This window comes from Myotis daubentonii, chromosome 18 (assembly GCF_963259705.1).
Source record: "Myotis daubentonii chromosome 18, mMyoDau2.1, whole genome shotgun sequence".
Lineage (NCBI taxonomy): Eukaryota > Metazoa > Chordata > Mammalia > Chiroptera > Vespertilionidae > Myotis > Myotis daubentonii.
The window spans coordinates 36317852-36330733 of record NC_081857.1 but is presented as its reverse complement, the minus strand read 5'-3'; the positions used below and the strand labels follow the sequence as shown (position 1 = coordinate 36330733).

General features: G+C 44.8%; 2 protein-coding genes across 6 annotated transcripts in view; both read right to left on the bottom strand.

The window, feature by feature from the left end:
• PHTF1 (putative homeodomain transcription factor 1) overlaps positions 1-4719 on the bottom strand; it is a 29552-nt gene extending 24833 nt beyond the window's left edge. For both annotated transcript variants that reach the window (XM_059675098.1, XM_059675099.1), the window contains exons 1-3: positions 4209-4719; positions 3873-3946; positions 2739-2795 (exon numbers count right to left, since the gene is read on the bottom strand). In XM_059675098.1, coding sequence (XP_059531081.1) covers positions 2739-2795; positions 3873-3917 — 102 coding nt within the window. In that variant the 5' untranslated portion in view covers positions 3918-3946; positions 4209-4719. The remainder of the gene's footprint in view (positions 1-2738; positions 2796-3872; positions 3947-4208) is intronic.
• Positions 4720-6565: 1846 nt separating this feature from the next.
• Positions 6566-12882, bottom strand: part of RSBN1 (round spermatid basic protein 1) — a 29929-nt gene continuing 23612 nt past the window's right edge. For 2 of the 4 annotated variants that reach the window (XM_059674174.1, XM_059674170.1), the window contains 2 exons: positions 11763-11871; positions 6566-11186 (listed from right to left, as the gene is read on the bottom strand). In XM_059674174.1, coding sequence (XP_059530157.1) covers positions 10713-11186; positions 11763-11871 — 583 coding nt within the window. In that variant the 3' untranslated portion in view covers positions 6566-10712. The remainder of the gene's footprint in view (positions 11187-11762; positions 11872-12882) is intronic. The other 2 variants (XM_059674172.1, XM_059674171.1) reach the window with 2 other exon arrangements.

Below are 12882 nucleotides of genomic sequence, written 5' to 3'. Positions count from 1 at the left end.
CCACCCCCCCACACAAGGCTGGGTGCCTTTGAAGCCCTAGCAAAGGTTGGAGCTGGGCGCCACCTCTGTTTGTCCAGACAGTGGTAGCTGAAACTACTCCCCCATTTATTATTATGTAAATCCTTGCTGATGGGCTAGTCTGCCTGTTGCCAGGGGTCACCTGCCTAAGGGCTATGCTATGGGTGCATCCCAGATCAATAAAAGCTTGGTGAGGCCTGAGCACGGGTGGAAGTCCGTCCCCTTGAGTTGGACTTGCCCGCCTGGTCCCCCAATATTTCAAATTATTTCGTCTTTTCATTTTCATTTTCATTTGTGTGCGGCTCTGCTTCCAGTTCCTGAGCCCTGACCCACGCGGTACGTGGGAAGGAAACACTCAACAAGGGAATTCTACGGTAGTAAGTGAAATCCTTTAAAGGATAAAGAAACCGAACCCCCGACAAAGCATAGCGCGTGCGCCAGATGCAGCTAGAGATCACCAAGGAGATAAACGCCCAGTTCCGTGCCCTTTCCCTTGCACCCCGCACACCAGCCATACTTCTTAGCTGCTCACAAAGGAGTAACAGGAGAGGACTGAAAAGTGGCAAAATGAAACTTGGGAATTTAATCATCCTAACCCCATCTCCCATTAACGTAAAAAAAATCAAGGACTGGACAACATCGTGAAGTTAGCCAAGCACCATGTAGTTCAAACAACTTTCTGGTTGACGGGTCTATAACCAGAATGCACCCTAAACGTGTTGATTAAATGTCCTTCACCAGAGATAAGCATGTCCCAGGCCAACCAATGTGACGCAGGTAAACAGAACAAACTATTAAACTGTTACACCCGCCCTAACCGGTTTGGCTCAGTGGATAGAGCATCGGCCTGCGGACTTAAGGGTCCCAGGTTCGATTCCGGTCAAGGGCATATACCTTAGTTGCGGGCACATCCCCAGTGGGGAGTGTGCAGGAGGCAGCTGATGGATGTTTCTCTCTCATCGATGTTTCTAACTCTCTATCCCTCTTCCTTCCTCTCTGTAAAAAATCAATAAAATATATTTAAAAAAATAAAAATAAAAAAATAAACTGTTACACCCGCATACACGTATTTTTTTAGAAACATTAGTAGAGGGTCTGTAGCAAATCTTTAAAAAGTCCAAAACCACGAATCCGCAGCCCTTACTCGGCACTTTCCAAGGAAGTGAGACCCTGACTGCAGGTGTAAGTATTAAAGTCGAGAGAGAGAGACATTCTTTAGGGCAGGGCTGGTGTTTAGGCTTTCCCACATTTCAAGACTATCCAGTTCCAGGTGGCACCAAGCCCCCTTCCCATGACTAATCTGTACCATCCTTCCAGCCCCCATCCATGCTGACCCCACAACCCTGACTTTGGCACAGTCGAATGTGTAATGCCCCCTCCCTCATTATAAATTAACTAAGAGGCCCGGTGCATGAAATCCGGTGCATGAAAATCCTATTGCCTAAACCAGCAGACATCCCTCTCGCAATCCGGGACCACTGGTTCCTAACCGCTCGCCTGCCTGCCTGCCTGCCTGCCTGCCTGCCTGCCGAATCGCCCCTAACCCTTCTGCCTGCCTGCCTGATCACCCCTAACCCTTCTACCTGCCTGCCTGCCTGATCGCCCCTACCTTGCCCCCTGCCTGCCTGATCACCCCTAACTTGCTCCCCTGCCTGCCTGATCACCCCTAACCACCTCTGCCTCAGCCCCTGACCCAAGCTGGCCTCCCTCTGCAGAAGGAGACCTGGTGGATCAGGGGAAGGCGCCGCCCCCATTACCCCACTGCTGCTGCCACTGCTGGCCTGAGCCTGGGCCCTTCGCAGCTGCTGTGGCTGTGGCTTTGTCTGGAAGGACGTCTAGAAGACGTCCGCCCTAATTCGCATACTACCCTTTTATTAGTATAGATAAGCTGGCACTCTGAATCCCACATCAGTGTTGGTTGCTTAGTTAGCATGAAATAACCCCAAGAATTTGCTCGGTTCTAACAGCACTGTAGAAAAAAGTTTACTCGAAACCAGTAATTGAAAAGGTGATTTCCGAAACCGGTTTGGCTCAGCGGATAGAGCGTCGGCCTGTGGACTGAGGGGTCCCAGGTTCGATTCCGGTCAAGGGCATGTGCCTGGGTTGCGGGCACATCCCCAGTGGGAAGTGTGCAGGAGGCAGCTGATCGATGTTTCTCTCTCATCGATGTTTCTAACTCTCTATCTCTCTCCCTTCCTCTCTGTGAAAAATCAATAAAATATATTTTAAAAAAAAAGAAAAAGAAAAAAAAAGAAAAGGTGATTCCGGCCACAGATGGATTTTATTTGGCTTGGAGGGGATGAGGAAGAGAAGGAGGAGGGGGAGGGAAGGGAAAAAGAGGGGAGGGGAGGCGAGGGAGGGGGCACAGGTCTAGAAAGTCCAGCTATTTCATATAAAAATACACATTCCCAGCTTCTCTGGAAAACGCTGAAGATCTGTCGATAGCGGGCCTGTATTGGCCCAAAGCAAAGCGGGGCAGAGTGAAAAAGCCACCGCCCACTGAATGCGGGACATTGGTTTTCTGATTCATCACAGACCAACCACTTCTTTCTCGTCCCCGGTGCTGAGGCCAAAAGCCAACCGTCATTTCCCATGCTGCTTGCAGTGTTGCTTGCCTTACAAACTTCAAAGACTAAAGAAAGCCATACCTGATGGACCAGTGCAATCCACTCTTCACATTAACACCGTAAACAAAGCGAGGATCCGAGAAATCACTTTACCTTAATCTGAGTCTGTTCGATCGACTTTTCCCATATCTGCTGGTCATAGGCTCCAATCTGAAAGAGAGAGAGGCTATTTAAATGACACAAACCTCACAAAGTCGTAAACTACCAAATATCAATATATGTGGCAAATGCCTGTGCTGCTCAGACTTTGACTAAATTAAGTATGTGTGATATCTGGAAAACGTTTCCATGTCTTCAGGAAAACTAGAGAGGAATAAAAGGCAAGGGACAGACAGCTCAATAAGATAGCTGGCAGGACACAGACACCAGGGGGGTGAGGGCATGGGGGGGGGGCGCAATGGGGGAAAAAGGACACATATTTAATACCTTAATCAATAAAGAAAAATAATAATTTTAAAAAAACAGTTAGCAGTAACCACCCTTGCTGGTTTGGTTCAGTGATTAGAGCATGGGCTTGCAGACTGAAGGGTCTCGGGTTCATTTCCAATCAAGGGCACCTACCTCAGTTGCAGGAGGCACATGCGGAGGCAACCAGTTTATCTCTGGATCGATCTCTCTCTCTCTCTCTCTCTCTCTCTCTCTCTCTCTCATGGGTGTTTCTTTCTCTGTCCCGCCCCCTCCCTTCCATTCACTCTCTCTCAAAAAAAAAAAAAATCGATGGAACCTGGCTGGTGTGGCGCAGTGGTTGAGTCAACCCTGAACCGGGCGGTCACAGTTGCGCCCCGGCTTGGGGCACATGCCTGGGTTGCGCGCTCGATCCCCAGTAGGGGGCGTGCAGGAGGCAGCCGATGGATGATTCTCACCATTGATGCTTCAATCTCTCCCTTCCTCTCCCTGAAATCAATAAACACATTCTTTTTAATCAATGGAAAAAAAATATCCTCAGGTGAGGATCATTTGTAAAAATTGTTGATGGCGTGCAGATAGAAGTTTCGGGTCTAAGAAGGAGCGGTTTGATCAGAAGCTGTTTCCAAGTGGTTCTGGGGCGCGATGGTGTCGCCGCAGAAGGAGGCGACCGGGGGTCGTACTGGGGGCCTGGAGCAGATACCGGGTCCCTCCGTCTCCCCAGGCCCGTCGGGGCGCGTGCAGGAAGCCGGGGCCTAACGGGAGCTCCTCGGGGCGCCCCGGCAGGAAGGGCGCTTGGCCAGTAGGACGCGCCGACGTTACCTTCTTCTGGTACCACGATATGGCATCGCGCTCGCCGGAGGCCATCTGTCCCCCGGCCGGAGGCGGGGATCTCACTGCAAACGAAGGAAACCCGGGGTGAGCGCAGCGGCGGAAAGGCGCTCATCCCGGCGGGGGCGGAACTCGGACTCCGCGTCTGCCGCTCTGCGCGCTGCCGTCCGCTTCCCTGACTGTTCGCCAGGAAATGTGGTTTTTAAAAAGCAACCCGAAAGCGTCCGGGCGACGTTTTCCGCGAGTGTGTCCGCGGCTGCTGGGGGGGGAACGGGGGAGAGCGGAGGGCAGTCCCCGGAGCCGCCCTGCCCCCCGCCCGGCTCTCACCTGGTGCCCGCTGCTGGGCAGGCGGGCGGCCGGGACCGTCCTCTTCAGTGGCCCCGGCCGGGCCGTGAGGCTGGGGGCCAGGCGGCGGGCCCCGCAGGCCGCATCTTCCCCCCGAGGCGGCGACGCCGGCGGGGCCGTTACCATGGAGACCGCGGAGGCCGCCTTCCGCCCGGCGCCCGGGAGGACGGTCTGTGGTTACAGACCCGGCGTCCTCCAAGCCCGACGTACGGGGTCAGCGGAGTGACCCTAAAATAAGCAAAGAATGAATGGGGGACGGAGGGGGCGGAGAAGGGCTGGGGCTCGCCGCCGCCGGGCCCCACGGCGGTGGCCCAGGCTCGGCGCCCGCTGGAGAGCCAGGTGCCCCGGCCCCGGGCCCGGAGGCGGCCGCCGGGGAGCTCGGGGCGTCCTCGCGGGCGGTGGTGACTCAGCGGCCGGAGCGGGGCGACAGCAGCTCCGCGGACCCCGAGCGGCCGGCGCGGCTTCCGCTTTCCGGGTTTCGCTGCGGAGGTGGCCCCGCCCCCGCCCGGCGCCCCGCACGCCCCCGCCGCTCCCCCCGCCGCCTCCCCAGCAGTGACTGTCCCGGGTTCGCTCCCGAGCAGATCGCTGTCGACAGTCGAATGGATCCCCGCTTGTTTCTCGGTGGTTCGTCCTTTATGGTCGGTCTTCCCCGTGGGCGGTGGCTGCACGCCCCGCACGGGCCTGGCGCACCTGTTCGCGATTTTGCTGATGAACCGCGTGGGTTTGCGCTGTGCTGGGCGCGGGGCTGGCAGGCTGCAGCTGCGACTCCCCGTGGGGTGCTCGGGAGTGAGGGATGCGGAGGGCGAGGCTTGCGGGGGACCGGGCTCTTCCCCAAATTACGGGGCGGGGGGGGGGCGGGGGAGGCCCGCAGGACCGTCTCCAGAGTAAGAATTCAAGGAGGCCGGCCGAGGCAGGACACAAGCGCAGCTGCTGCTCCCTGACGTGAAGATTTAAGGATTAAGGCTTTCAGCCGCTCCCTCCTCCGTGGAGCTGTGGTTTGTTTTGTGCTTGGTTGTCATTAGGGAACCAGACCCCACCTCGGTGGCAGCGGTGTCCTGGCTTGCCCAGCCTGTGGCATCGGGCAGCTAACGCTCGGCACGTTGCCGAAGACGTGCGGTTCTGAATGCTTTACAGACATTTCCAATCACCCGTGGAAGGTGGAGTTATCCCCGTCTTATCCATGAGGAACAGGGCGTGAGAAGGGAGCGGTGCCTCCACAGAGAGAAGGGGAATGACTTCACCAGGCTTCTTTCTACATCGCCTGTTGGCAGGGGTTTCCTTTCTGCTTCTGCTGCTTGGCAGCTTTTCCCTTCTAGGCTACAGTAAACATGACAATTCTGTTGGGTCTCAAAGACAAATGGCCAAGTTAAAAAAGAAACACTGGATAAGTGACAAATGAGAAAGTCATTTTTTGTGTGTATCTAAATATTTGAGACAAAAATTACGTTAGTAGCAAACACTTCTTCATTGCTCAGCACTGGATAGAGGCTTTGGGGGAGTTTGTCGAAGAACTGAATCAGGCAGATCACATTGGGGAGGAGTCCCTGGCGGGTGGATCACATTGGGGAGGAGTCCCTGGCGGGTGGATCACATTGGGGAGGGTCAGTATGTAGCAGATCATCTTTCAGAAGTATCTACACTCCAGTGCTTCCTAAGGCTGCCACTGAGCCAACATGGCTTTGAACCCAGAACTGCCTTCAGAGCCCTGCTCCACCAATCAAATCTTCCACAATTTGTCAACCTAGCAAGCCTGCTTCCTCACCTGTATTATGGAGATTGTTTTGTTACTTTCCTATGGAACAGGCTGTGAGAATTAGAGTGAGATTCCCTCATATTGTCTGGCCCACCGCAGTTACTCAAAACACGAGTTCCCTTTTTTTTCCTTTACTAATCAGAGCCAAAGTTTGTCAGTGCTTAGGACGTGTCCAACTAAAAAGTTCACACAAATAAAAACAGAGGGAAAAAATCCACTGTGTTGTCATTTAATACATCAATGACATCTGTTTGCAAAACTCTACACACCACCTTAACACTGCATGCATGCACTTTCAAAAATAATGACAGCAGCAGCATGAAGATTTAAGATTGTCCTCATAAGTAGATATAAACTAGTTGAAGCAGCAGGAGACATAACTGCCTCAATGTCAAGCATGGTTTTTCTTCTTCCACAAAACTAGCTGTATCTCAATATGGATGGGCTTTTCCCCAGACACCTATGACCTTTTCTAAATTATTAGGAAGTGATAGAGGACATGGATGAAGGGGATTAAATACTTTAAAAACAGGTTCCTGGTAGCTAAGAATTCACACATGCTATTCATTTCACCATGAAACATCAGTAAAGGACAAATCAGACTTTGTTTATTAAAAAAATACTTTACAGGAAAAAAAAAAAACCTCTATGCATTCCATTGTCCTATTTTACAAAGAAATAGCTTAACAAGTTAACACACTTCGACAGCTACAAAAAAGCACTGTGCTAAAAGATTATTCACACAAATTTAGGTTTAAGACTATTCATTAAAAACCTTTTTAAAACACTTGTTAATGTCAATAAACAAACTAAGGCCACACAACGCAAATAGTCCGCCAGGCAAATTATACATTTCATCTATATGCAAAGACCTTAGATAAATTAAAGCCACAGGAAAAAAAGTCTTAGCTGCCAATCAAAATGGAGTTTAGTCACAAAAAAACACCATTACATGAAAATTTACAACATGTGATAGAAGTAGTACATAAGTATTTCTTTAGCGAGAATTGAAAAGTGCTATATTAAGAGACAGTGGTCTCAACTACATGCACAAGTGGATCCTAAAAAATGTATGAAGAAAATGGAAGGCCATAATATTTATGGAGAGATACTTGCTTTTAAAGCAACAAACTTTAGCATGGGGATAGGTCCCTCCTATGCTAAAGCAAAACACCTCTTGTACATTTCCTCTACTTACTGCATGACCAATAAATACAGCTACAACCTGTTGTTTTAAATAAAACTTAGCAGAAATACTAGTGAAAGGTTCTTTTTTAAAAACCTGTAGCAATGACAAAACAGATTCATTAGAAAGACACCAAGTCAATTATCCTGAAGGCATAAACACCAATTTTTAATGGCAAATACAGATGAAAATATATTATGGGCTAATATTAATGACCAAGAATATATTCACTAAGGGTTTTCTTGAATTTTGGAGTCTTGTTCCTAAATTAGCTTTCATTCTAGACAATATTTATAGAGGGGAAGGCAATAAGCAAAAGTGTGAACTTTATGCCTCTTAAGACTGATGCAAGATGATGCAAGACATCTTTTCCTAACGTTTAAAGAATTTTATTAAATAAGCTCCTTTTTCCTACTACAAGAGCTTGTAATATTAATCATCTGATATTCCAACTGTCTCTAAGGGGGAAGGGCACCTTTCAAAAGTCTTTAAAAATAATGAAGTACCAATGAAACAAATTGTTAAGTGCTGAATAAGCAAATTAATAAACGCACAAGTAAGCCTAGGAATTCCTTCTTAAAGAGTTAAAATTCTGAAGGGGGAAACTCATGTAGGTTTTATTGTTATTGCTTTATGAATTTGGAATACCTCTTTGAATCCTAACCCTACTCCTAGCATATCTTGGTGTAATTATAGAATGACTTCTGGGGCAGGGGGAAGACTTTTATCCTTATTCATGAATACCATAAAATCGTTCTAGTTACGACATTAGAAATACTCACATATTGGGTCCTTTCCATAAGCACATTTAAAAATATGTGCTCTACAATAGCGGTCACCAACCGGTGGTCCGTGGACCACTGATGGTCTGTGAGGTCCGAAAGGTTGGCGACCGCTGCTCCATAAAATACTAAAACTTATAGCCACATTCTGCAAGTCATCTCAAAGAGTTGGCACAACAGATAAGATACCTAAAAGGAAGATCAGCTTAAATTTCAGTTACAACTTCACTGCCATCAATACTTTACAAATCAGAAGACGCCAGTTTGCTCCATGCCTCACTCCACCAAACCAAATAATTTAATGAGTTAGAAAAGTTGCAATCATTTGTATCACTAAACTAGGATACAGCTTGGAAAGCAGTAAGAAACTCAAAACTTGGGCTTTTATATTGCTCAGTCTTTAAAGCATGCTATTAAAATCTAATACTCACTCACATAGGACATTCAGTTTCCAGATACATTACTAGCTAAATGTTTCTCTCGCCATCCTATTGCAATTCTAACATACAATGAATTTATTAGTACATGATTTTAAACATTTTTATACTCTTTTAATGTGTTAATATTGGAGGTGAGGGTAGAATGTGTCAAAGGAAAGTGGGGATTTGCTTTTGATTGTAGGTCTTTGCAGATCCGCTGGTTCCTGAGTGATTAAACACAGTGCTGGCTGTCAGGAGACAGACTCCTTGTGTATTAGCAATGACCAGCTCAGATGACAGGTGGCATCTGCTGGATGGCAAGTGGGAGATGGGGAAATCGGATCTTGGAAGACAAGGAAGGAAAATAAAAATGAAAGTTTTTGCTTTAGCAACCTTGTTCTTCATGATTATTTTAAAAAACAAATGTTGCCTGAGAAGAATTTTACTTTGCACAGCCTCGTAAAGCTCTATGAAATTCTTCTGGACAGAAAAACAGAAACAAGAAAGAACCCAAACCCACATACTTTGTGATTAACCCCACCCCCCGATAACAAAAAACATCCTTAAAGGCAGGTCCCTTAAAAACTAGTCTTGATAAACTAGAATTTACCCTAGAATTTATACCCAAGATTTAAAAACACCCCTGCAATAATCACATTACTTTTCATACCATTCTAATTACCTTATTTACAGAGATAACGAAAACCAACATCACTTCCAATTCATAAATGGTTTACAGTGAAATGTTTCTCTATTTGTCTTTATCCTTTTTAACAGAGAATACATACATATACATATATATAAGGAATAATACAGATTCTAACTAATCACTGCAGTATTTGCTGATGGTTACTTTTCTATCGGTTTACAGTGACCTCTATACTTTGCTAATATGCATTTAACTACACAACAATATTGCACAAAGTAATATTTATATAAGATTTAACCTATTTCAGAATATTTTAGAGAAAATTCATATTTGATATTTCAAAAGATGCAGCTAAGTTTTCATGGTGACAGACATAAAGCAGCATCTTTTTTTGCCTATGTTAATGTAAATATTCCAAATCTCACCCTCCAGGAAAAAAAAATCTCCAAATTGCACTATAAACAGGTAGATATAAGAATCTGGTCTTAGGTGTGGGGAGTACTCTTCCTTTAATAAACAAAAGGCCTACAATATTATTAACTAAGAGAAAGTAAAATGTGTATCACATTAACGTTCTAAAATAATAGAAAGACTACACTAGCTATATGAACTGTGCCTGTGTAAAAAAAATTTAAATACTCAGGCACTAAGCACTGGACTACCTGAAACTCTAGGATGAAGTCGGTGCCATATTCTTTATTGGAAAGTGGCTACACAGAGTCATAGCAAATAAGCTCTGGTATTCACTGTTAAAACTGAATTGAAGGATCTCAACAGTAGGTCTTTATCGTGAAGAGGTTGGTGCCAGGAGACAAAAAGATTTTCCTAAATGTCATGCACAGAATATGGCAGCCTCATCAGAAAGATTGCTATCATTCCCTCAGTTTGATACTCATGATCAGTTTAGGAAGCAAAAGTATCCACACAAAATGTGAGGATGCCAGGAAGCAGAACAGTAGAGTATCAAGTCAACGTTATCTCTTTTACCCAAAATATTTTCCATAGTTACCTTGTATATGAACCATGGATAATGAATGAGCAAGGACTATACATCTTTAGATATTTTTAATTGAAATATCCACTGGGCTTTAAATAACAGACACAAAGAAGACAGTTTGGATCAGAAAGTGCTGTGCTTTCTCTTCTGTTAAACCAGAGAGCCACTGAATTTTCCTTAGAACTACCTGTTCTTTATGGTTGGAACTAAATAACTTACTTGCTTTTGAACAAGATACAAGAACTCTTTCCTGCAACCTATACCGTTTTACTGTAGAAATTGAATCTGTGCCATAAAGACAGAGTACTAAACCATAAATCTGATCTTCTACCATAAAAACAGCAACTATGGCAAGAGACAAGACAAAATTAAGGGAAATGAATAATTTACCAAAAAAGAATCTGTTATTCCAGAGAGTTATTTTGCTTTGAAGAAGAGATTGAATTATTACCTCACACCTTGAAACGGAAAGTAGCAGCAGACCCACTATTACGTACTGTACTAACGGGATAAGATACAACTCTTAACTTTGCATAATCTGTGTAAAAAAGATATGCTTGACATTTGTGGAATGTCATTTCTCTTTTTATAGAATTATAGGCAAGATTTCTCCAATAAAACTTAACTTAAGCCAGTTATAAAACTATAACTTCACATCAAAATTTAAAAAAGTTAAAAAATGTGTTTGAATATGTACATATCACACAGGAGTGCTTGAATGCTCCTGTAGCTTGTGTTGCTGCTCGGAGTCCAGTCTGCTTCCCACCTTTAAAACCGGGACAGGCTGTGTCATCTGGTCTTGCTGCAGATTCAGTTCTGAGGACGGTGGGACGGAAGATGAAGGGGTTGTGAAAAGCTGCATCTCTGCGCATGTTTCTTCAGGTTCCGTTTTTATCCTCACACACGGGGAGTCAACTTCTAATTCTCGCTTTCCAGTTAAATCGCGGTCCATGTTAGAACTGCTTTCTGTGTTCTGAGTGGCTTCCACAACAGGGTGGTACTGTTTGAGCCTTATATGCCAGGCTAGGCTGCACACTGCGGACACCGTTTTGAACTGATGAATGACATTTCTGGGGATGAAGTAGATATCATTGTCGCACAGCTGAATTCTAGCATAACGAATGCCTTCCCGCCTCATTTGGTTTAGTTTGGCTTCATCCACCCACTGCACACACTAAAGAGAGGGAAAGAGTTGCATGAGACTTTAAAGTAAAATGCATAATTATTTAGTCAAATAAAATATTATTATTAGCACAGGAAAACAGAGGGGCCAAATGAAAGCTAAGCAATACTAAATGATAACAGCTTTTAATTTCCTGTAATGTCTGACAAACCTTCTTCCTCATGTTTTACTACCTCTCTAGCAACAAAGGACTGGCTAAAGTCAGCATAGGCCTAGGGAACCATTTAAATTAGTATTTCAAAGTGCAGTTAAAATCAATACTCTTTGCCACACAGGAGGGCAACATTTATCCGCTCCTTTAGTCTTTCATCCTTTTGCAGGTGAGGCACCCAGTGCAATGGGGTTAGCAGCTGAGGCTGCAAAGGGCCAGAACTGGCATCTCAAGTTAAAGAGATTCTCAAACATTCTGTTTGGGAAGCTCTGTTTCAATGATTTTTGACACCCTCCACACACAGCCTTAAATAGTAATAAAATTCTAACTGTAAGATAAAATGCTAAATAAAATGGGTAAAGATACTTCTCTCCAATTTCTCACTCAAAGGGTAATAAAAACGCAGGAGTTATTACCTGGGAAACTGGAGGTTCGTGAAGGTCTAACTGAAGTCTCTGTACAACATCAGTGAAATCCTCAGCATGAAAACAAATCACATCTTTGGTTATGCGAGGTTGGTCACTCCTAAGATGGACACAATGAAGTTTTAGGAAAATCATCTCATAATGGAAATAAGGACAAATTTCAGTGTTCCTGTTCCTGGAAATGCTGCTACTAGCACAGAAATAGGTATAGAGCTCCCAAGGACAAAGTATACATTTGCACCTTTAATCAACTTGAACAATAAACAAAACACTAAAAAAGCTGTTTAAAAATAAGAAAATTAGATTAGTTGTTATAAAACTAAAACAACAGTGACTAGAAGCAGAGTTTTAGTCTAACCTGGTTTCATTTGTAATCCTTTCACCACTTTACCCACCATCTCAATGCCACCCTGTGATATCATCATCAACCACACAAAGATCACACCTTCCAGTTTTCAAAGTATTGAAAGGGGGGAAAAACTGAATAATCTTTCATTTGAAATACTCAGATCAAACTCTATAATAATATTGAAGGCCCTGACATAAATATGAAAAACAAAGTAAAAAAAAAAAAGTTTTTAAATGAGCTGAATTCTATGTTCTGAGCTTTGTTAAAACTGTGCCCCCAAATAAATGTAAAAGGGTGCAACCATTATGAAACACAGGATGGTGGTTTCTACAAAAATTAAAAATAGAATTACCACATGATACAGCAATTCCACCTCTAGGTGTACACAAAAGACTGAAAGCGGAGACATAGGATATTTGTTCAGAGCAGCCAAACGGTGAAGCAACCCAAGTATATCCACTGATAGCTGAACGTCTGAACAAACTGTGGCATATACATATAATGGAGTGTTATTCAGCCTTCAAAAGGAAGGAAATTGACTCCTGGTTCAATATGGATGATCCTGGAGGATATTACGCTAAATAAAAGAAACTCACAAAAGACAACTACTGTATGATCCCACTGATATGAGACATTTAAAGTAGTCAAATTCACAGAAACAGAAAGTCGAATGATGGTTAGCAGGAGCTGAGGGTGAGGAGGAAAGGGAGCTATTGCTGGTGGGCACAGAGTTTCAGTTCTGCAAGATGGAAAAGTTCTGGA